The following is a 23,624-nucleotide window of genomic DNA, read 5'->3' as shown; positions in this document are numbered from 1 at the left end:
GGTTAATCTTTGTTAATTGTCATTGTTATTTTGAGTTAATTAATTTTGTTATAAATTGAATTGAATTGAAATTTCTACAAAAATAAAAAATTGAAATGAAAATTCTAATTAATTTAGTCTAGACTTCACTTGAAGCGAAGGTGTTTTTAAAAATAAATTATATCAGACCTCTGTAAGAACTCTCCGCATATCCGTCATGAGTGTTAATATCCTCTAGTTGAGTCTTACAAGAGAACGTGTAGCGGCTTAAACCATAGTCAGCTATAATGAAGAGATAATAATGCGCGTATAAATTTTCTGCTATTAGTTAATATGTTAGGTTAATTATGTCACTAAATATGAACATTGTTAATTTATAATCATTCTAGGAATAGTTTGAGTCATCATAAAATTTTGAACTACTACAAATACTGTGGGATGGTTTTTCTGCGTGATTAAGATAAGTCAAAACCTCAATATCATATTAGGACTATATGAGATGAGAAATTAGGTATCTAAAATAGAAACTCTTTGCTCAAAATATTCCCAGAAAACAATAAACTGACAATATACAAAAATCTGGTGACATTATTATTATTAGTCAGGCACACACCATCAATGACTCCGGAGAGATGCGCGGGCTGCGGCGCGGGCGCAGGCGGGGCGCGGTGCATGTGGTCCGGGGCGCGCGGCGGCGACACCGGCTCAGCTTTGATCTTCACGTTGCTTGGCGACGCCGCTGGGGGAGGCGTCCCGCCGCCGCCCAGTACTGGCAAGCTGCTACTGTAGACACAACCCTTACATTAGTTACGAAGAATTTTTGTCTCACTTCCAAAATAAGGAACAGCTATAAATAATTTGAATTTTATAATAAATGACTTAAAATTTAAGAGTTCAGTGAGGATGCTTAAAGACTGCGCTCAAGTTAACAACAGTCAAGTAAAAAAAAAGAAAAAATTGTTAAATTCTTGGTCGTGTCGTTTGTAAAATTGGCAGTTTCTTATCCTTTTGACGCAGGTAATTTAACCTTCCTAATTAATTATGTATGCATTAGTTAATAAAAAATAAAACGAAGTACGAGCACAATATAAAATATTCGATATAATTGCAAATGTTAAACAGAGCAGGTTTTTATACAAAAGACTTATCACATAAAAGCGCCTTAAACTGAAGCGCATTTTCAATAGGGGAACTGCTTACATGAAAAATGGAGTTTGTCAAAACTTTTCAAGTTATAACGGTTGGTTTATACATAACTTGACAAGCATATATAACATGTTTAATTCATAACATCCAATTAGAGACATGCAACTATAACAACCGATAAACGTAATTTATTCTGTAATTATCTCTGTACTTGATTGGTGCACTCTTGCGAGTAACCATTGTAAGTTGAGCTTTCGGTGAAAGAAGCTCTACTTTTCTGCCACCGCCTTTTAGTACTTTAAAGGGGGCGGGGAAGACCATCGGAACTGGTTATTGTGACAGCGTATTCTCAAAGTAAGTATTGTTTTTGATGTAGTTAGTATCAGTTTTAATAGCTGTATATATACAAGGTGATTTTTTAGTTGTCTTACAAAAGTAGCCCAGTTCATGTATCCGACGCAAAATACCTCTAGGCGCGATAATTATTTTCTTATCGTCAACTAAGATAATAAGTACGAAGAAAAATCTGAAAAATACTCCTAAAAATGATAAAAACGCCGCCGCCCGCGCTCCTCACCATTGTTACAAGGCTCGGACCGCGCTCGCAACAGAGCTGTGTTTCTAAAAAACTGCGAATTGCAACATAATATTGCATAAAAATTGCATTGAAAATTTATTTAAATCTCATAAATATCTATTTTTTTATCATGAACGTGTTCTAGTCATAGGAACTGGGCTGTTTTTGTAAGACGACTAAAAAATCACGGTGTATAGATATAGTCCGGTGATTAATATAGTGTTATGGTTGAAGTAATTTAAGTTGTAGTCCGGATATTATCTCAGAAATTAACGCTTTTACGATAGAGCTTCTAATGTACCTTTGGAAAAAGTTTAGGAGATATATTCAGCACATCTTTCCATTTCGTTTGAGTGATAACCTTTGTAATATAAATTGTCTCATGATTTAGGAAGCTGAAATCATTGATCAATCGAGCTTTTCTGAGAAACACGTGAGTAATCGTAAATAACATGTTTATTTGTTTAAAATGAACCATTTAATAAGGTACACAAAAATAATGAGACCACTAAATGTCATATTAATAAAATTGACCTATTTACCCAACGTTTTTAATTGCTTGAAACAACGCCATCTATTGCATAATTTGAAAGTTACTCAGCGACATCAAGAGCAAAATGTAGAGCACTAGTGAAAGGGAAATATTTGCGAGTTTTAAAAGAAACGAAGGATAGGAATTACTTCCCGCAAGTCACTTATTTACTTGTGATTGATACAGCAATATTTATGTCTCACAAGATATAAGTCTTCCTCACAATCTACAAATAATTTATTGTTAAAGGAAGCTGGTTATCAGATAGCCCAGTGGTCAAACTCATCTGCTTGCTATGTCATACTTTACTTATTTAACAAAAGTACCAAATTTCACACATCTTCAATGTAACAAAAAGAAAAACATTTACAAGAACGTTCGAAAACCGTTATTTTCTTGTTTCTTTAAACGCCATCTGTAATAATTTACAGGAACTAAAATATCAGTGTCTGGATCGAACGGTTAGTATAAAAACTAGTTAAGAACTTTCACATTTATAAATTGGTCTTTTATTTCGGCAATATTGTCACCAGCTCCGGTAGCCGTGATCGTCTAGTGGTTAGGACCCTACGTTGTGGCCGTAGTAACCCAGGTTCGAATCCTGGTCACGGCAGTGATTTACACTGTCACGGCGGAGCTTCATTTTTTATTATAATGAGTATTCATTGAATTATAGATATTACAGTTATAGACACATATCATGTTTACAATTTTGGAGAGATTAAAAACAACCTTTATTTCTTTTCTTTTTTTCTAAATTCAATGATTGATTTCAATTTAATAATACTCGAATGTCTTACAGGTTTTTTTCTACATTAATATATCAGTCAAATGTTTTCACACTGCTATTGTCACTTTACTCAATATTAAAGAGATTTAAAATTACAATGCTCGATGCTAATAAGATTTTCTATACGATTCAACAAATTATCTACTTAAAGCAAAAACTGTTTCGAATGAATTGAACTTTTTATCAACTTTTTTTCACGAATGCTTTAGGAATCCAATCAGGTTCCTATCATGCGTGACATTCATTTGACACGGCTCACCTCATGGAACAAGTTTTCTTGATTTTGTGGAGTCCTTGACATGAAAAAAATACCTTTTCATTTTCAGTGGTTATTAACTGTTGTTTATTTGTCAATACCGATTTTTCTCTGAAATCGCTTCTTGTTTTCTGATTTTATAATTTAAAAAAAGTTAAATAATTGTTTTTGGTTGACTGTCTTACTGATTTTCTTACTCTCACACGGTATCAATATATTTCTATTTTTATTATGTTGCTAAAAACTAAACTAGACCAAAATTGATCACGACTCAGATAAAAAAAAAGTGCTTGGGCAGCGCAAATTGACAAGATATTTTTTTTAACTGAAAAGAGCCTTTGTGCCTTTCCAACAACTAAGATCGTTTTTTTTGTAGTAAATTGCTGTCGGCTGCCTATGTAATTCCTTCTGGGAATTCCTGAACTAAAAAAGAACGCAATTTAAAATGGACCGAAAAGTTTGGTACAACAATGCTGCAGTACTTAGCAAATAATATTAAATCTCTTTACAACAGACATTGAACTAAACGGCTATTGTAAATTAAGCTGAATAAAAAAATTAACAATTTATCGTAGCGCAGTTTTGTAACTCCTGCGCACGCAGCCGTGATAATTATGTAATGTTGTTCAAACAGTTCGTTGTTTTCGCCAACACAATCACCAGTTCCGATAGCCGTGATCGTCTAGTGGTTAGGACCCTACGTTGTGGCCGTAGTAACCCAGGTTCGAATCCTGGTCACGGCAGTGTCTCACACTGTTACGGCGGAACTTTTCTTTTTAAAATTTGTTAGTTTTTTCTACTTTGTTTTAGTTACAGTTTCCAATTTTTTGTAGGCTTGTTAGTCTGTTTAAGCTTATGTTAAAAGACAACACAAAAATCACACCAGACGAGTCTTTAATCATTATTAACTCCATTTTAATTATATTTACTTCTCATGACTCAGTTCAGCTCAAGACTCAACAGTTAGATCAAACGAAGTACCAATTTATGGTGTATTTTTTTCCTTTGACTCGTTTAATGTGATATTTAGTAAGCGACACATATAAGAAGTAATTTGAAATGGGCACAGACATGTACCTGTTGTGCTGTAGCGTCTGCAGCTGGTGCGCGCCCCACGTCAGTCCGATGCCCATGTCCGAGTTGATGCTGAAGTCCTGTGGTCCAAAGTTGCCGAGTCCAGAATAGCCAAGCGGTGTCTGGAAATGAAAATAAATACTCATGAACAAAATACTACTACTAAATAAGAAATTCAATGGATCACAAATTTTCAGGGTCACAAAATTTTTGGTTATTCTTCCGTAATTCGACGTGACTCGAATTGGAAGTTACGAGCCATTCTGAAACTGGTTTAAAATGCAAACTTTTGAATTTTGGAATAACGTTCTCAAGTACGTAAACTGTGCAATTAAATATAGCATGTACGTGAACTTGATGATTGAATGGAGGTTAATATCTTCATAATTACCTCTCCAGTGTAAGATATATCGTCTTGCGGCGGCGGCATAGAGCTGGGTATGACGACGCGCAGATTATTATGTCGCGGTGAGTGATGCGGTGGTGGGGCGTGGTGAGCCTTATGCGCGTGCCGGTGCGGCGAAGGTGCCGGCCCCGGCGACGGAGACGGCGTGCAGCCCGCGTCCAGCGGGGATCCGGAGCCAGGGTAGCCGTTTGACATTTCGAGCATTCCACCACTTGGGTATACTGAAAACAGAGGAAGATGGTTAGATTAAGATTTTTGAGAGGTATTTTATACTTAATTGTTTTTTGATCCCATTTACCTGAATCGGTTTCCGATGAAGATGGCCGTGGACTGATAGAGGTATGCATTTGTGGACTAGCTTGAAGCAGTGTTTGATCATAGTTTCCGACGGGGACGCTGACGGGCAGATTGTAGTTGCTTCCCGTCACGCCCACTCCCACACGGCTCCCGTTCAACTGGTTCCTCTGCATCATCATTTGGAATTCCTCATCAATCTTGGAATACTTTGCCTCGGTCCTTGGTGTCAGGTTGTACTCGGGTTCAGCCTCGGGACTGTCCGGTGACATCACTCCGTTCTTATGCTCTTTCTTTGTGAGTGCCTGTAAGTGTCAGCGAAAACAGCTCAGGTGGCTTGACGAGCCAAACTTATAAATACTCTACGCGTACCTACTGTATTAATCTTGCATGCATTAAAATCCAGTTAAATTATTAGATTACACCCTCTATACACACCATTAGCGTTATCAGCGTCAATCGCGTTAAACGTAATTGCTACTGCTTCGTTTGTTTAGATAGTATCACTTCAGTATGTAGTGGAGGGTCAAAATAAAAACAGTGCTCTCAATAAAACTACGTGTAACTAGGTAAAATTGTACGTGAAATTTTTTAGCGTACATTTGTGTGGTGTCGAACGCAATGATGCAACACTGACTTTACCCTTGTATCAAAACATCGGAGTCAGGTAGGCGCGGTTAATTCAAATAAACACAAATATATTTACAAAACCCATGCTGGTACAGGAAAAAATAACATAAATATTTGGGGTGTCTATTCATAAACTGTTAGTATAAAACTGGGTGTCTGGTGTTTTGTACTTGATTCTTTTTTCTAACAGGAAATAAACATGCTTCTTTATTGCTCGTGTTTGTCTATTCTTACTTCTCTATATTGATGTGATATCGTTGACACAAGGTCTTTGGGTACGAGATCTACATCTATAATCTAGTGAGGTTCAAACAACTTGTTCTTGGGGATTGTTTAGTAACAAATGTATGCATTAGGTATTGTGTGTAAGTACAAAGCACGCGGTTAATGGGATAAGTCAATTTTGCATGGACATTGCATTGCGATCACGGGCACACAGATGACGCCGTACTTAATGTACCTCGATGATGTTGCGGTTGGTCAGGGACTCGTGCGGCTCGTTGTATTCCGTGTATTTCAAAAGAACCTGCAATAGAAATTTTGATTCGTAATTTTTGTCTTGTAAGTTAACCCCATAATTAAAAAAAAGAAAAAACATGATGAAAATTGAAAATGGTTTAATGAACGACTGAATAGCTAGTGAGTTCCTAACCGATATCGGCCGTAGCGACTACTTTTTTTCTTAAAACGTTTTATTTTCTGGTAATAATAATATAAAAAACTTTTCAAAAACTGTCTTAGTACTGAAGTTTATGGACGTCATCTAAAATATAATTTCTATGCCTATTCTATTCAAAATGAATCATGTTTAGTACTTAGTATTCCATTTCTTGTAAAACATCTCTCTGGCTTTGTATCATTAACATTAAATACGAATAACAAATAGTCAAATCTTTTTGAACCTAATGATCTTTATGTTCGCATTATTCAGTCAATGTTGTTGTTGAATGTGCAAAAAAAATATGCAAATATCGACCTCAGCGTCGTAGTTATAGCGACGAGTTTCATTAAAATATTATAAAGCTTAGTATTATAAGTGGGGCGTATTAGTCGTGTCACAATAAATATCCACAAGCCACGTCATAAGAAATTAATTCCACTACCTTTAGTACGGAATATTTTTTTTCCTTTAAACGATTAGTGTAGACCACGACTGTACTGGAGCGAACAAACGTTAGAAGGAAATATTGAAACAAATTAAAATATTGATTTAGGAACGTCTGATTTTTGAAACAACTGAGTACAGGAAACAATTAAAGTAGATGTATGCAAAAGAAATGATAATGAAGCCGACATCGATTTACATGATACGAACAACATTTTGACAAAGTACAATCGTATAGTTTACGTAGACAATGTTGAATATACAGTAGGCGAGATATAGAGACAAATTAGAAAATATATAGTCTTAAAGTCGTTGATCGAAATGATGATGTAGAAGAAATATGTTCAAATCAAATCTTAAAATTTCTTGTTTGCCTTCTAATGTAAACGATAACATTAGATATTTAGGTAGCGGCCTGAGTGTTGGCAATGTTAAAATTCAGACTAACAATTACAAGTATTTAGGTAATGGTAATTGTTTTACAACAGCTATTTATGGGATTGCAACAAACCTTATCCATATCGGTGCTCGCATATTGGTAGAGTTTGTTGTTAGAACTGAATATGATGAGGGCGATTTCGCAGTCGCATAGCACGCTGAGCTCGTAGGCTTTCTTCATCACACCGAATTTACGCTTGTTGAACGTCACCTGTAAATTATAAATTGAAATACGTTAGAAGATATGAAAGAGTCAATTACATTTAATTTCTATGGAAAGAGATGATTGTTTTTTTTTGGTTGGAGGCAATGAAATAGAAATTATTGTTCTTTATACGTCAGTATCTCAATGTGTTAAATTTCATGTATAACATTACTGGTGTCATCAGTACATTAATTAAGGTAGAGTCCCAGTACAATTACACGAGAAAGCATGTTTATCATTAAATACTCGTCCATATTGTAATTTTGATATTGATATAATGAAAACAAAAGCATTTTATTGGGTCACGGACGGAATCAAGTAATAATTATTACTGGAACTCATCAAAGTGATGTGTCATTCAACATACGTTTAAAACTTCAATATTCTGAGCCATATAATAATGGATTATTGTACGAACACATCATCTGCGGTTTGTTCGTATTTTCCTTAAAACTTAGCTAAAAAGTCGATAGACGTCCTGGTAAACTTCACGAATTTCCTGTTATACTCAAATATGTAGTCTGATAGCGTGTCGTTCTTTTATTTATACTAGGTTTATTATAAAGAACAAAGGAAGTTGGAATACCGAAAGTAAATTGACCTTCGCAATTTTAATTTCACATGTCTGCGCTGCTGCTCCTAGTCCATATTCAAAGAGCTTCCTTCCCCTCCTCTAATTAAAAATGTACTTTGAGAGAGGGGAGATGAGGAGAGCTTTGTAGGGTCATAATAAACTGGACAAGGTTGATATACAGTGTAATCGTATAATTAATAAATTACAAGCGGGAGCGGTCGTTGTCCCTTCGCGATAATGTTTTGCAGTGGGAGTGTTGATAGGCCGCATCTGATAGGTCATGCCTCATGGTAAGGTCATTTCACTCAAACAGCCAATGTTATGTATGAACGTCGAAACACTTCTGATTTCCGATTTTGTTATGTAAGTTGGAGAGAGATTTTACTATAAATCACTTATAATGACGAAGTTGGGCGTTAGAATCAAGTTAATATGTAATTATGACTAGTTATGCGGTGAATATAAAATATTTGGTATCAATAGTACCATATGTGGATATAACTTCTACATAGAGTACATTGATCATTTTAAAATAAGCGTATGATTATTTACCTGTCGATTCCGTTCGTCCGTAATCCGGGATATTTGTATTTTCTTCCGACCCATGGTGGCAGCAATCTTGGAAGGGGGTGCGGGGAGCGGGGGCGAGAAAAAGAGTTGCCTTCGGGCTGGCTGCTACTGCGGACGTCAACAGCTGCTTCCTGTAGACAAACAAAAACAAATTCTAAGTCATGAATCAAAAAGCACATTTTAAGTAAACAACATTTCCTAGTAAACCGATAGAGATAAATAAATCGTAAATCAATTGTGACCCTTACTGCTATTGTGATAAAGGTTATTATATGTGACGTTAGTTAAGGTTAAAAGCTCTCGTCATCGCACTTGTCTCTTGGAACCATGGTCGTGATTGTGACCATAGTCGGGGCAAGGCTGATGACAGATAGTTAAGGTGACGTAATATAAATGCAAATACTAAATCAGCCGCATATTTTGGATATTGTAAACAATTATAAAGGAATGCCTCTTGAGAATGAATGGATAACGACTCAACTTAGTTTAATAGAGTGTCATACAACTCGCAGTTCAAGTGATGGTCGTTCGCTACTTTATTTATCGATAATCCAGTAGGTGACATAACAGATAGCACTATCTGTCACAATTCTTAAAGCATTATTCTCGTTAAGAGATTGTTTTGAACATAAATATTTCCTCGCGATACGGCCGGTGATAAATACTGTACATTCAGATGAATAATAGTGTACAGTGTCGCTATTAACAATTCATTTAATTTTGTGCGATTTATTTCAATTTTTATTTTGTGTACAATGAATATGTATGGAATTACAAAAATCGGATATAAAACATGTGTAGACTTTATGATGCTCAATCAATACGAGCTTTAAGGCAAGGTCAAAGACACAAACCGACCGGACATCACACATTCCCAATACGCGGCTAACAGTTAAGTGATAATGTTTACAACGATTACGTAATCAGTCGCGTAACATGTACAATGAGCTACTGAGGTCCAATGAAATAACTCGTAAATTCATGGATGTCGAAAACATGGTTCATCGACCATTGTAACTTATAAAGTTTTAATTATGCATAAACTGATAGTAGATTTCTCATGACCGTTTCATGAATTTGAAATAGTTCAAAAGTTTCACACAATAATTCAGAATCTCCTGAGCTTACTAAAATAAGTGAACTGAATAGATCAAGAAAATATCAAAGATAAAAAGCAAAGTGTAATAACCTAAGCAACAAAAGAAGATGTTGAAAAAGAAAAATCTACATCTAAAAGGTTTATAGACACTGAAATCAATATAAAGGCTATAGCAGATTTTTTATGAAAACGATGAAAACTAAATTCTCTATCAAACCGTTTGCTAATCTGTTCAACCTGACGCCGTCATTGACGATGTGGATAATGTACCTAATATCGACATACATTATTCATGGCACACCTTTGTTCAACAATAACGACAAAATAAAGCAAAATAAAGTAGGCGTTTTGCGTTCAACAAACACACAAAGAAATATTTGGCCGATTCCCAATGAAACTTAGAGTCTTTTAGTTAATGACACTTAAAATGAATGAGTGAAAACATTAAGCTTCCAGTAATGAAGGAACGTATTAATGTAACAGAATTCAAAAACAAAAAGTAGCGAGAAAACTACGATTAAAACGAGATTATGACAGACACGGTGTTTGTAACAGGAAAACGCTGATTACCAATGTTAACACTACTGTTAGGCAAAAAACGGGGTCATGTGGGCTGATAGTAGGGTCATTATGCAAATCTGTCAGACCTCTCGTACGGTTTATGGAAAATTTGATGTTTCGTTCCGTACAGATTGGCTATGTTATGACATTCTGTCTGGTTTAGTAGAATCCAAACTGGTTATTATAGTAATAAGCGTGTGGACGGATGACGGATGTGCCGTCATGGCATTTAAATTGATAGATTTTGACGAATGTAGTGTTTATTGATTTGTTTTTACTGCGTTGTGTTGTTCAGCTGAGTTTTGTTTTAAATTACATTAACCTTTCGCTAAAATATCAACTGTTCAAAGGATTTGTAAAAGGTGCCTCAGATGATTGAAAACTGTACGAAATATTTGCTATTGCTACAAATTTTGAAGTAAATTAATTAATATTAATTGTACACAAATTTTCTGTCGAGTAGGAAGATGAAACAAGAATAATTTGCGAAATACATATTGGACAAGCGTCCATTTATTAATGAATTAAAACTTGTTGTGAATGTTTGAATTGGAAATTAATTTTCTGTCAGACGTTATTAGAATTTAGTACAGGTTATTTTGAATGTGGCGTAGTTGCGTGGGAAGTAATATTGGAATTACAGACTGACGGTTATTAAATTGGGTGGATGTGGAAACAGTTTTAAAACTTTTATGATTAGAATTTTGCTCTACAAAGTTATTGGCCTGTACCAATTAAAGTATAATCGTTTTAGTAATACTAGATTTACTATAAACATATTTTTAGATACTAAGGCCATTGACAATGTATCACTTGAGGGATTGTACAGAGTGGAGTAAGAGGGATTGAACGCCTACATTTTGGAGGACCTAGATTTAGCCAATGATACTGCAGTTGGTCTAAAAAAGCTACTGACTGCATCGAATCTGGTAAGTGCCCCAAACATGAAAAGGAAATTTTTTTAGGCGATTTAAATAAAAAAAAAATATCTGAGTTTCTCCGAAGTATATAGACCAAAATAAATAAAGAAGTATATGCCCGGTAGAAAATGAATGGACTGTGGGTGGTGACATCTATAACCACCACGACAACAGTACCAATATTCATAGAAACACATAACCTATTGTGGCTTTGCTATAAATATAAATAATGACCCCTGAATATTGTGTCGACGCATACGTGGCCAATAATTATAGTACGGCTAATGATCACTATGGAGATGTAAAGGAAAATACTATTAGTACTAATTACTCTGGTTATTACCATAACGAGAATACAGGTAAAACTGATAACGCTAATCATATACTAACAGATATTAAATAAATTAATATCAACAATAAGGTAATTATTATTTTATGAACTCATAATGATATGTCTGCAAATCTTGCTGTCAAAGGTAAACTCATCGAGCAAGCTAAGTACGTTTACAAGAATCCATTTTTTTATGAATTGCTCGAATCCATCCGATTTTTAAAGTTAAAAAGCATTTTCCAAATAATAAGCCCAAGCAAATAATTTTGCGTTTTTCAATAGAAGCATCGTCTTCAATTATTTCATCTCGTTCCCTTCAGCAAATACGCTAAATATAACCCTCCTTTTGGAAACATTATATAGCGTAAAATTTTCATTAATATGTTCGTAGGCACATTTTGTATTCTTATTGTTTGTGTTTCTTGAATGAGGCAATACGCGTATTGGTTGTACTTTATGTTTGGTAGGGAGGCGATGACGAGCTTGATTGGTTTTCATAATCATGGGCAGTGAGCGACCACGACTGAGGCCTTTGGATTAACGAGAGATTTTGGCTTAGCTATGGGACTGTCATGAATAAAATAATTACAATGACGATTTTCTTCTTATTTCTTCTACTTTCCCATTAAATTTCTTCGTTGTATTGTAGATTGTACCCTCATAAAGTGTAAAATAACAATGTACACACAGTACTTCTTGCATTTCTGCTCGCTTATAAGAGGAAACATAACGATACATAGGTACATAAATTATCGCTGGTCCACAAACACGCAAGGGTGGCGTTCACGTCAGCCGAGCTAAGGGCGTGTGTTCCTTACAAGGTTTCATGATACACACCTTCGCCAAGCTCCGTAATAATTCCAATGTAGCCATGTAATAACATTATTGGTTTACCGCATTTCACATGATATAAAAAGGAAAATTTAATATTTTGTAGAACAATGTTATCTATATTGTTTGTCCTAAATAGTTTAACAGCAGGTAAAATATTAGATAATGTATTCTTGATAGCTATATTTGTAGGTTCATCATTATTGACAGGTAAATTTTATCGTTAGCTTCTGCTATCCCTGTTGCTAACTCTATCTACTATGATAATAACTATAGCTACCTTATTCAACATTAATAAATAACAAAAAACTGTTTGGTTTATAAACTTCAGCAGTGTTTTATTTTACAGTGTCATTTTTGTTTTTTGTATCATGAGAACCACAGTTAGAAAAAAAAATCATTTGCTTCTAATCTCATACCTCCATACTCATTTCTTTTAGCACATTTGTCGTTTTCTTTGCTTGTTGCATTAAATGGTTTGACTTGTACAGGCTCTCAAGTGACCCTAGTTCTTCAAGCCTCCATTAGTGCGTGTTGTGGGGCATTGCTGATGCTATTATGTTCTAGGTTGTTTTTTATTCGACCTAATTTAATAATTCATTACCTTACATGTAAATTGTGCGACAGTAAAATATTATTCAATGTTTACTTAAGTTTTTTTAGCTTAAAGCTAAACACTTGTTATGATTACAGTTATTTTTAGCTAATTAATTTAATTATGAAAGTAAAACTAGTAAAAATGTGCATGTATGTAAATAATTGGCTATGATGACCAAGTTGCACTGCAATCGTGGGTACAAATTGGAATGGAATAGAAGTACGTAAACCAATTATTTAAATAATGCATCACAAAAATTAAGTGCCTTGAATTTAGACCGTATTAAGAATTAAACTTTTACGATAAAAAATATGGCAATAGAGAATGTACGAACGTTTTACCTAAACTTCCTTTGGATAGATATGATATGAATTAGGTCTTAATTAATACTCACTTCATATAATTGCACGGTTATTTGAAGACAAAAATAACCCGCACTCATTTATAAATATCATATTACTTTGACTCTAAATAAATGACGGCCACTTAAGCCCGTAAAACTAAATTTATTGCGCGAAATATTTTCTTTGGAAGCAATTAAATATGAAAGCGAAAATGTTTTCATTTTGACGCTTCGCGATTAGGAAGCCTCAAGCGTCTAAATTAAAGTGTCAAAACATTTTATTCCGACATTTTTCTGTTGCCAACGAGAAGAATATTACTTTCAATGTTAAAAACTTCGATTTTGTTTGTGTGTTGGTGCATATCAATTCGTACATGCATGAAATATAGTTCACGGTGTCATGTTTGCACAGTCTCCCCCATTTCTTTACATGTGTGCGTTGAACTACGCATGAAAAGCTTGTTCGTGTGTATCGGAGTATGCTTGTGTGGGTTTGTGTGCATTTTACTGGCATTGCCCGTGTGTAGGTCAAAGGGTGTTTGCAGGGGTAGGTGCAGGGCGAGGAGAGGGGCAGTGGGGGGTGTCAGGTCACTGTGTTTATAGGTGGTTTGTTACGCGGCACTTGCGTCGTCTAATCATGCATTATCACGTTGCCAATGCAGGTGATTATATTGTGGTGTAATTATCGGCTTGGTTTTTACAAAATATGTTTTACAGGTGTTACTGTAAATTGAATTATCTGTTTAAGGTAAATTAATTTTACCTTAAAGTGTTGTCTCGTAACCAATCGAACATAAACAGGATAAGAAAAACACGTGACGTGTGGATTTCCAAAAAAAGCTATATATTTTGTCGATGAATTATCTCAAATACCAAACATTATATTATTCGTTCCTTCCATTTTTTGCTATCTGACCTCCTCCATCCCATTTTAAGGAAAAATACAGAATTTCATAGCAGGGATGGTTACCTGAATGACGTCTGTCAAAGATCATCATATATAAACAGCGTTATGGAACTGAAAACGTTCCGGAAACGGACTCATATGCCCAGCGGAGCACAGCAATGTAAACCTTCTCACTCCAAGCGCTTTGACTAATTTACCCTAAAAACCTTTTGACCCAACCCAAGATTTGAGCCCGAGACCTCGCACTTGACAGTGGCTCTTGCATCCACTAGACCAACAAGGCACTCTCAAAAGACCACACCCTTATTTACATTAATTAAATGAACTGGAACAGGGTGTATGCAAATTTAAGTGAAGCCTAAACAATACGACACCTTCTTGCCCTTTTTTCTCACGGCTCATTAAGTTTTTTTCTTAAAAGGTTAACATAAGCGTAAAGCCGTGAACTAGCAGCGCTCCGGGGTAAATAACTAAAAGGATCTTTCACACAAAAAGAAAAGCTTAAAGCGCAGATTAATAAAAGGAATTATACCTGAACAATGGAACAGGAAGAAAATCTGCGCAAATTACGAGAGCTTAGTTTTCTTAAAATATATTGAAAAATATCTAAACTTTACATTGGCAGGAAGTGGGTTTTTAAAATGACGTAATTTTATCATACAAGTGTTTTCTATTTATCTATCTTTATCTATAATTACCTAATTATCTACAAATTTACCAATTACCATAAATGATATCCCTTTATCTACACAAATCTACTGTACAAAACTAAAACGTTGACCTATGTTTAAACACAATACCTACCTAACTTTTGAAACGTTCGCAATTTTAATTAAATTAAAATAAAAGGAAGCTGAGAGAGTTTTCAAACACTACAGATATTTTATAAAAGAGTAACTATACACGTGCCGCGTTTGGCCTGTTCCCTGAATTTAATAATTCCCTCTGCCCGCGTTTACTCAGTGCAAAACGACGATATGATTTCATGGAAACTGAATTTCATTTCAACTGCAATCTACGTATTTGTATGCACTGTTAATAAGACTTTCAATTAACTGAATATTGACACATAGGGTATTATTAAAATCATCATCCTCCCAGCCTCTTCCAAACTATGTTGGGGTCGGCTTCCAGTCTAACAGGATTCAGCTAAGTACCAGTGTTTTACAAGGAGCGACTGCCTATCTGACCTCTTCAACCCTGTTGTACCCTATGGTATAGAGTAGGGCACATATATTATTAAAACCTCATAACATAAAAGGAATAAATGTTAAGAGTTTTCTAGTACAATATTGTAGAGACCGAAATTTTGAATCCGATTCCAATTGTGCTTAGTAAACTGCATTGTTATTTTTTCATTACAGCAATCGTTTAACTTGAGTGCTGTTAGTAAATCGTCAATATCGTATCACTAAAATGAGACAAGCATATTAAAAATCGAATCGGATTTTCAATAAAACATTCACTTGTAATGAAAAAATCGGTACGACCGATGCGTGGGCGAGGTTTTCCCTCCCACGCGAACTCTATATATAAAAAAATATATAGGAGTACGTATAGTCGTATAAAGAGCTTTGTGGATTTTCTACGGGATTCATATTGCGAGTGGTCGCTGGATTTGTTTGCACTTAATCGTCGAATTCCGAGAAGGACTACTGCAGAGGGTTTTTCTTTCAATTGTCCACTTCTCTCAACCAGAGAACATATGTCCACTTTTCAAAGAGGAGTGACAACTTTAAAAGCGTGAGCGTTAATGGTGTCTCTAGTATCTGAAATAGACCACCTACGTGTGTCATGTCACGTGACTTGGTTTTTCTATTATCCATGCTTTCGAGCGGTTCGTTTAGAGGTTGTGTCAACTTAAATACCAATCAATAAAGTTACAGCGAAGTTTTTTTAGGAGCTTCTCCCGCGCTTACTGAGTTTTACTCAGTGTTTTACTCAGTTTCGCTGTGCGGATGTTGATTCCTTTTTGTTTCTCTTAGGAGCAAGGCAGGGTGACAAAAATTGGATGTTAATAATAATATTTAAACTGCGTTTTGCCTTTACAACCATATAATAAGCTTCTAAAACTGATGCATCTATACGAATCTAAATGATTAGATAATATGTGTTGCGATAGTCTTATTTGCCTACTCTTAATACACGCGAGAAATAATAAGAAGCTGATTCACTGGCTTATCTGTTGTTTGTAGGTCAATATGGGAATTTGCCAAGTGTTACAAGAGATCGGTCGGAAACATAACGGAATATGTATTCCTGAATGATGTTTTCTATAGTAAAAGTTTTTGACTTCCAAATTTTAATATGGTATGGCCTAGAGTTAAAGATGACGTCCTTTTTTAATAACCATGGGACGATTATAAATCTTGTATCAATTTACATTCGATGGCCGTTTATGAAAGCTCAACTCAAAAATGTCTAGTTCCTAACTACTTTTGTCTTAAGTATTCAAAGAAGTGTGTTTGTCGTGAAGATAATTCTGTAACTTAATTAAATACTACTTTGTGAAGCAATTCACTCCTATTAAATCATTAATAATACTCCTGACTTTAAAATTAAATCATCAATCACCTCAATATCTACCATTCTATTGTTTTTTTTATCATCTATCATGATAAAACCTATAAACGATACTTGTTAAACAAAACTACAGTTTACAACATCCAGGTTAAATAAACATGCCCTTGTAAGTACATCAGCTAAATTGATTTTGTGTAGTGGAATTCCCGGATGCAATAACGTCGCCGGTACAATCTGGTTTCCATGGCAACGCCTCGTGGCGCCTAATAGGGATGTACGGCTTAACATCAATATCGAGTAAAACTTTCCACGGTCAAGTTCTCGTTTGATTTCCAGTGGATTTTTATTTCTAGGAATTATGTTTTTTATTAGTTGGATGAATTAATTTCTAAGAACTCTTGAATTCTATTTTAAGGGATGGGAGGTAGACTCGTTACTCAAGTATCGATATAATTATGTTTGGAGACCAGATAAAATACCCTGTATAATTACTTGCAGGAACGTTCAAAATCAAATAGTGCAAATTAAATACATTATAATATTAATTCAAACACTTGATGCGGTCGGATCATCGCTTTCCAATAAATCAACACGAATAAAATCTGCATAAACAAATCAGTGCAATTTCGACATTAAACATACCACAAACACCTGTTTTGCCCACCCTACCCGCGCAACTAGTCGGAGCGGCGCGACCTTGTCGGTGCGGGGAGAACGGGGAGGCAGGGAACACCCACGCGTTTATTATGTCCAGAATCCTAATGTACATAAAGTGATATCGCAATGGAATCAGAACTCAATCACTTCGTTTGTTTTGACAATACAATCTAAATCTAAAGCGACGGACTAGACTACGTCAATAATTGTGTTGTGAAGTCTGATTCGATAATTGAATCGATTAGGGAAATTTAATTGTTAGACTTAGTATACACGTTTCGTAATTCTCGAGTATTTTGTACCTAGTTTTTTATATGAAAAAATTGATTAAAATAATCTACGCGGAAAACTGAAAATGTGATTATCTTGTCAGGATTTTCGTGTCCATTTAATTTGTTTGCAATTCCGGTACAGGCACACCGCACAGGTGGGCGATGCATTGAAAGGGTGGTACTTTGTACACCCCACGCACACACAAACGTGAGGTTATATAGCAACATGGACACGTGTATGTGTGCCGGCACGTGTAACTCCTGGAAAGTTAATTGCTGCCTACGGATATCCGATGATGATATTATGTGAAAATACGATTAATTCCCGACCTCGAAAGCTTTCCACAGCTTCGTACTTTTCATTTTTCCACTATCAATTCTTTTTGCACCGAACATTTTCCAGTGCGCAATAAGCTGATATTTTATCTGGAAAATGTAATTCGAATAATGTTGTTCCCTTTGTTCTCCATAACGAATAAAGCGAAGCATGTTGATAATTAAGGCGTACAGGGACTTCCATTATAATGAACCACAGTTTTAAATGACTCACATATTTTGTCGAAACTCCAAGAATTTTCGGGGAAACAAATAACTGCGGAGTAAATCTAATATTTGCTCAACAGATCTATAATTCTGTGAAGAAATTTCTTTCGATTACAGAACATTAGCGAGGAACACCAAGGTGTAAAGATATGCAATTATTAGACGTTTAACCATTGATAGTAGGCAATTTGCAATTGTAACTTGTATTTACCGGCATTCCACCGCTGTTAAAGAATAAATGTTTGATTCAATAAATGTAAGGTAGCGTGTATAAGAAATTGAATCATTTGCTGAAGACATTACAAGCATTAGTACTAGTGATGCATGCGTCCTGTACAGGTAATGACAGGTGTCATTACCTGTACAGGACGCATGCATACACAAGTTGAATCTCTATGGTTCAATACATTTTTCTCTTTCCTCCTTTCTCGGACTCACATCTCAATAAGCAATTATTCTTTTTTGTATTTTCTTGGAAATACGCACTAATTTCAAAACAAGTGAACTATACTAATACAATGGTCATGATATCGTTTCTAGGTAATTTGGAAGAACGGGATTTTTGACGTGAAATAAATTTTATTATCCTGCAATCGTTTTTGAACTTAAAGACCTTGTTTGGATTCAGTTTATAGTAATCATACATGGTATTATTGCTATATTTGATAATGTGCGTATTTTCATCATCTTCTAGTTAATAGTTTCATATATAGTATGTACAAAAATTGACCGTTTGCCTAATAAAATTGGGATAAACATCGTTTTAGTGTTGAAAAACAAACCATACGAAACAAATTGTAACGTGTAATTTAAATAAATGTATATACTACACGCTAACGAGGAAAACTTGGATATTAATGTCTACAATTGGGTCTATCCGTGGTCGTATGACGTAGTTCAGATGTCAGAAGGCTAATGTCCCGACGACGCCGTAGTTGGACATGCAAAAAGATGTAATTATAACCGCTGTATTATAGTATAAAAATAATTATAATTATTAAAGTGTGTATGGAGAGTTTACTGCTTTCAGTAGGAGCTTGAACTATGAACTTTTTATATATAGGATATGAAATTTAAAGGAGATAATTGTGTTATAATCTGAGTAGGATGCCTTATTTTTTTATTAAGAAAACATTAATCAAAATTATTCCACATGGTTAATTAAAAATTAAACTTTGTTGAAGAGCATTTGGAGATGGATCACAAACCAGATTTTTTGGGATTTTAAAGGATATTCGTGTTTGAAGATTCCTTTTTTTAATTTCAAATTTTATATATATTTTCATACAAATACAGAATTTTTACCCCAATTGAGGTTCCTTCTAAAACGCGTGATAAAAAGTCTATAACATTATAAGGATAGTTGAAAAATGACGTAAGTGGAATTTCAACGATTATTGTTATTGCTGTTTTATCCTAGTAAGTACAGGATAAATATATTATAGAATTTGTAATAATTAAATTACAGGCCTTGTATATGTATTTTCAGAATTATTTTTATTTGCAACAGGTATAATCTAAAATCAGATGTATGGTCGAATTAATTAACATCCATTTTTAGGAGTTGAGATAAAAAAATAAATTTATTTTTATGCAATTTTAAAGCAAAATGACTACCTACAAAATGAAGGTAAAATTTCGCCGTCTAATTTTCTGATTAGGAAGCGGCAGTCTGATTGTTATGTGTAGTACAGAGAGAGGCATTCAACGGGAACAATATTCGCCTTGATGTTATTCTACGAAGTCACTGTAGTAAACTCTAAAGACTTAAAGCTAAAACAATAATTGGTAATACGATCATTTTATCACACAATAAGTAGTGAGAGACTTGCCCTTAAAATATGGATATTAAAATACAACTATTTTTTAAGGTTTTTTTATCAATTAATAAGAAATTAGGACTAGATAGGTAAATCGGTGTTAGTTATTTTTTCTCAACGGTAAACTCATACACGGCAGCGTGTAAAGCCAAGTCCAAAAAAAAAACCCACGCTTGAGCTTATTTTTTTTTTAATTAAGTCGAACAATTAATTACTGTACAATTTTATGTACTGTTTATCATATTCATATTTGGCGAGTATCGCAGGCGTGATGCCAGTAGTAAGTGGACAAGTTGCCAAATTTTGGACATCGACAACCGGAGACTGTTGACACTTGTGGACAGTTTTTGCAGGTGGATGGGCAAGGGTGACGGTATATAAACCGAACATAGAAAAGCAATAAATTAGCTAAAGCCTATTGATACGTATGCCTTGGTATTAAGGTTTAATTTCTTTTACATATTCGTGAACAGTATCGACTTAAAGGTATTAAAATTGTTTTCATGCGCAGTATTGTGTAAGTACGCTTCGATTCAAAATTTAATTCTATTTTATTTCTCGCCTCTAAAAACAAAGAGCCAATGAGCTTACAAGGGAATTGATGAAATGCACAACTTTAAATATTCTCAATTGGACATGCAAAATTATACACCTTTACTTTTAATATGTGCTAGAGGTTTTTGTGTCAAACATGTCGTTAAATTAACTACAAAAGACGCCATTTACTCATAACACAATGTATTAATTTATAATTAACTGGGATATTAATTACATCATGCTATCTTACTATCAGTCAATAAAGCTTTGTTCTGTCCACATAAGTGCTTAAAGTGCAGTCATCGCAGAAATGGTGACAATGTTTAAATAATATCAACCTTAAAGTAATAGGAATAAGGTGGTTTTCATGTGAAATGAAGACATAATATGAGTGGTGGACTGTACTCGATTATAATGAGAGCCAATAAATAGAACGTTTTCTTATTATTGAATAAGACCAAGGTTATTTTATGTTTCCTTTCGTTAATTGATTTTTGCTTAGGTTTTTTAATGGCTCCAGCTACGCACGAGATTTGCCTATACAGTCATTGCACATTAGGGGTGGGTACTACTATTTATTTGTGGTGCTCCGAAGACATTTTTATTTATTCACACATATATCAAACTTGGCGTTTATAGAAAAACACTTATAGTTAAAAGCTAGAAAATCTGCAGTACTGGTTAAGCAGGTACAAACCATGCAAAGAGGTTTTATTTTAGCCATATTTATAGTATTTTTATTTATTTTTATAAAATTAATTATTATACTTTTACAGCTAGTTTCCTTTTGAAGCATTACAAGTAATAGTGGGTTTGATTTCCATCCAGGACAAAGTTGATGAGCACGATCATTTGTTCTTATTTTTAACATGTATGTATTTTGAAAGATATAAGTATTAGTTATCTCGTACTAATAAAACGAACTTTGCTTAATCTAAGACTAGATGGCGTTGTGTGATAGTTGTGGAATATTCGTTTTATAATACAGCAGAAATGACTTGTCTAAAAAAAATAACAGGTATTAAGGTAAGAATATTTATTACTTTTATACATTGACGTAGCCTTAAAAGGGTATGTGGCGATGTAAACGGTCACGACCCGTGATAAATGCGTGGTAAAATAGTTTAATTGCATTCAGCTACTTAAAGGGGCTGCACGATACACTTCGTGTCATAACTTTTAAAGCTCATAACAATGTAAATGTGATTTTCTTACGGTATTTTCTTTCTAGTTGTTTTTAAAGAGTAATATTGTTTTCTTTTTACAACGCGTTTATTGTACTTGAATCGGCGCTATGGAGAAAACAGGTCAAGTGCAAGACAGATTGGCCACAGGGATATTAAATATCAGAAAAATAGAAAATGTCAGCTATCTGACTGTTACTGTTTATGAGACACAGTCCGGTGACAGGGACTGTAGGGTGCCTTAGCCGGTTTTAATTTTTGGTTGCAGCAATAGAACCTTCGTTTTGAGACTGTGGCCTCAAAAATAAGGTTATATTACTGCATTTATTATTGTAAATCTACTCATTATTTATTTTTGTTCTCCTAGTTTTCTTTTTTTTTAATCATTTAGTCTTCATTACTCTTGAGTTAGTCCCAGTGTGCATTGACACTAAAAATGTCAGTTTTTATTTTTATGTATGTTGGTACTTCGGTTCATGTACACTTACATAACGAATTATGCGCGTAAGTTCGGTAGCTGCCTACGTCACCACGTCTTACTCGTATTAATATTGTGCCACCTACACAACGAGCTCCAAAGCAATTTCTTTAATTACGGAGAAACTCCATAAAAATACGAGTACCTAATTAGAGCCTAATACTTATATGTATTGAATACAAGTGCTACTCAATGTTAAGGTAATTAGAAGGACTTAATTAGACATTAAATTCTTATTTTAATGAAAGAAATTGATTCCTGTGATATGACAAATAAAGTATTGATATAAAGATCGAGGTTAAGTAACGGTTGTTACGTTTATTTATTTGTCACCAAATCGTTTTGGTTTTCTTTGGTCTATTTAAATTTTCTTCAAACATAACATTAAAAAAAAATAAGATTATACACGTTTTGTTATAATTGTAAAATATATTTATAGAATAAAATTATTAATCTGTAGTACATTACAAAAAGAAACAGATTTCAAACAGTTGAATTAAAATAATTATGTTCCTGTCTTTTTCTCTAAGCAACAATCTCTTAATAGATAGTAAGTACATACCAGTGTATGATAGACGCATCTTTAATTACCTTTGCCTAGATGATGATGAATGTTTTCTCCAACTTTCAAGGTACACCTTGCCTTCTAATTGCTAATAAACAATTAATTTCTAATCATTTTTAAATTGTAATTTAAGTTTATTTGATTTAGAAATTTTAATATCAACCCTTTCGATAAAATGCTCAAATAACATTATTTTAAAGCCTTATTAATAATAGCTAAGAACATTTTCTATCTTTTAAACATACAAATCCATTTTTTTATCCTCGTCTCATTTGATAGACTAGACCATTGACACCAAATGAAGAATACGAAACAAGATATTTGATTCTATTTATTTTATGAAAATAATATATATATATACACGAGAATATGAATATTTTTTAACAAAATTTATTAATACCTGTTTGTCAACATGTATAGTGGTAAAAAACCTGATAACAGGCACCTGTGCAGAACTGCAAATATAATGATGCAAAACAAGTTTTTTAAATTTACTGTAGCGGTTTTAATGAAGAATGCTGTGTCTTATGAACATGAAATATGGGTTTCATAAAGCATAAATTAATCCACGAGAATTTATATTCGAATATTATCGTCATTTTATTTGATTTATCATTAAAAATAAATCCTAAGTCAAACGGAAACTATAAAAATTGGTTATGTTTCGTACACAAATTGCTAATAGATAAGCGTGAAATCTAAGTATTATTAGATGCAATTCGGTACAAAAAATACTAACGAATCACTGGCGAAGAGGTTACAATAAAAAAAAACGATTTGCATGATAAAATTCGCGATACTACCTGTCTAAGTGCGTCGCGTGTGTTCGGTTGCCAAGCAACGCGTCACAGTCGCAAGATGGCGCGGGTGACGTCAGCG

General features: G+C 34.2%; 1 protein-coding gene and 2 non-coding genes across 14 annotated transcripts in view; 2 read left to right on the top strand and 1 right to left on the bottom strand.

The window, feature by feature from the left end:
* The window catches only part of LOC113496530 (myocyte-specific enhancer factor 2), a 56,709-nt gene that overhangs the window by 4,227 nt on the left and 28,858 nt on the right, over window positions 1–23,624 (bottom strand). For 3 of the 12 annotated variants that reach the window (XM_026875774.1, XM_026875780.1, XM_026875781.1), the window contains exons 2-9: window positions 8,559–8,707; window positions 7,301–7,438; window positions 6,145–6,210; window positions 5,059–5,359; window positions 4,746–4,981; window positions 4,352–4,476; window positions 593–762; window positions 169–261 (exon numbers count right to left, since the gene is read on the bottom strand). In XM_026875774.1, coding sequence (XP_026731575.1) covers window positions 169–261; window positions 593–762; window positions 4,352–4,476; window positions 4,746–4,981; window positions 5,059–5,359; window positions 6,145–6,210; window positions 7,301–7,438; window positions 8,559–8,612 — 1,183 coding nt within the window. In that variant the 5' untranslated portion in view covers window positions 8,613–8,707. Of the gene's footprint in view, window positions 1–168; window positions 262–592; window positions 763–4,351; window positions 4,477–4,745; window positions 4,982–5,058; window positions 5,360–6,144; window positions 6,211–7,300; window positions 7,439–8,558; window positions 8,708–23,624 lie in introns of those variants that run through there. The other 9 variants (XM_026875782.1, XM_026875783.1, XM_026875784.1 and 6 more) reach the window with 7 other exon arrangements.
* Window positions 2,776–2,847, top strand: Trnah-gug. The gene has a single exon. It is a non-coding gene; the product is annotated as a tRNA-His (tRNA).
* Window positions 3,952–4,023, top strand: Trnah-gug. Its single transcript has one exon. It is a non-coding gene; the product is annotated as a tRNA-His (tRNA).

The sequence above is a fragment of the Trichoplusia ni genome, chromosome 8 (genome assembly GCF_003590095.1).
Source record: "Trichoplusia ni isolate ovarian cell line Hi5 chromosome 8, tn1, whole genome shotgun sequence".
NCBI lineage: Eukaryota > Metazoa > Arthropoda > Insecta > Lepidoptera > Noctuidae > Trichoplusia > Trichoplusia ni.
Note: the sequence above shows the minus strand (reverse complement) of the source record. Positions and strands in the feature narration are given on the sequence as shown.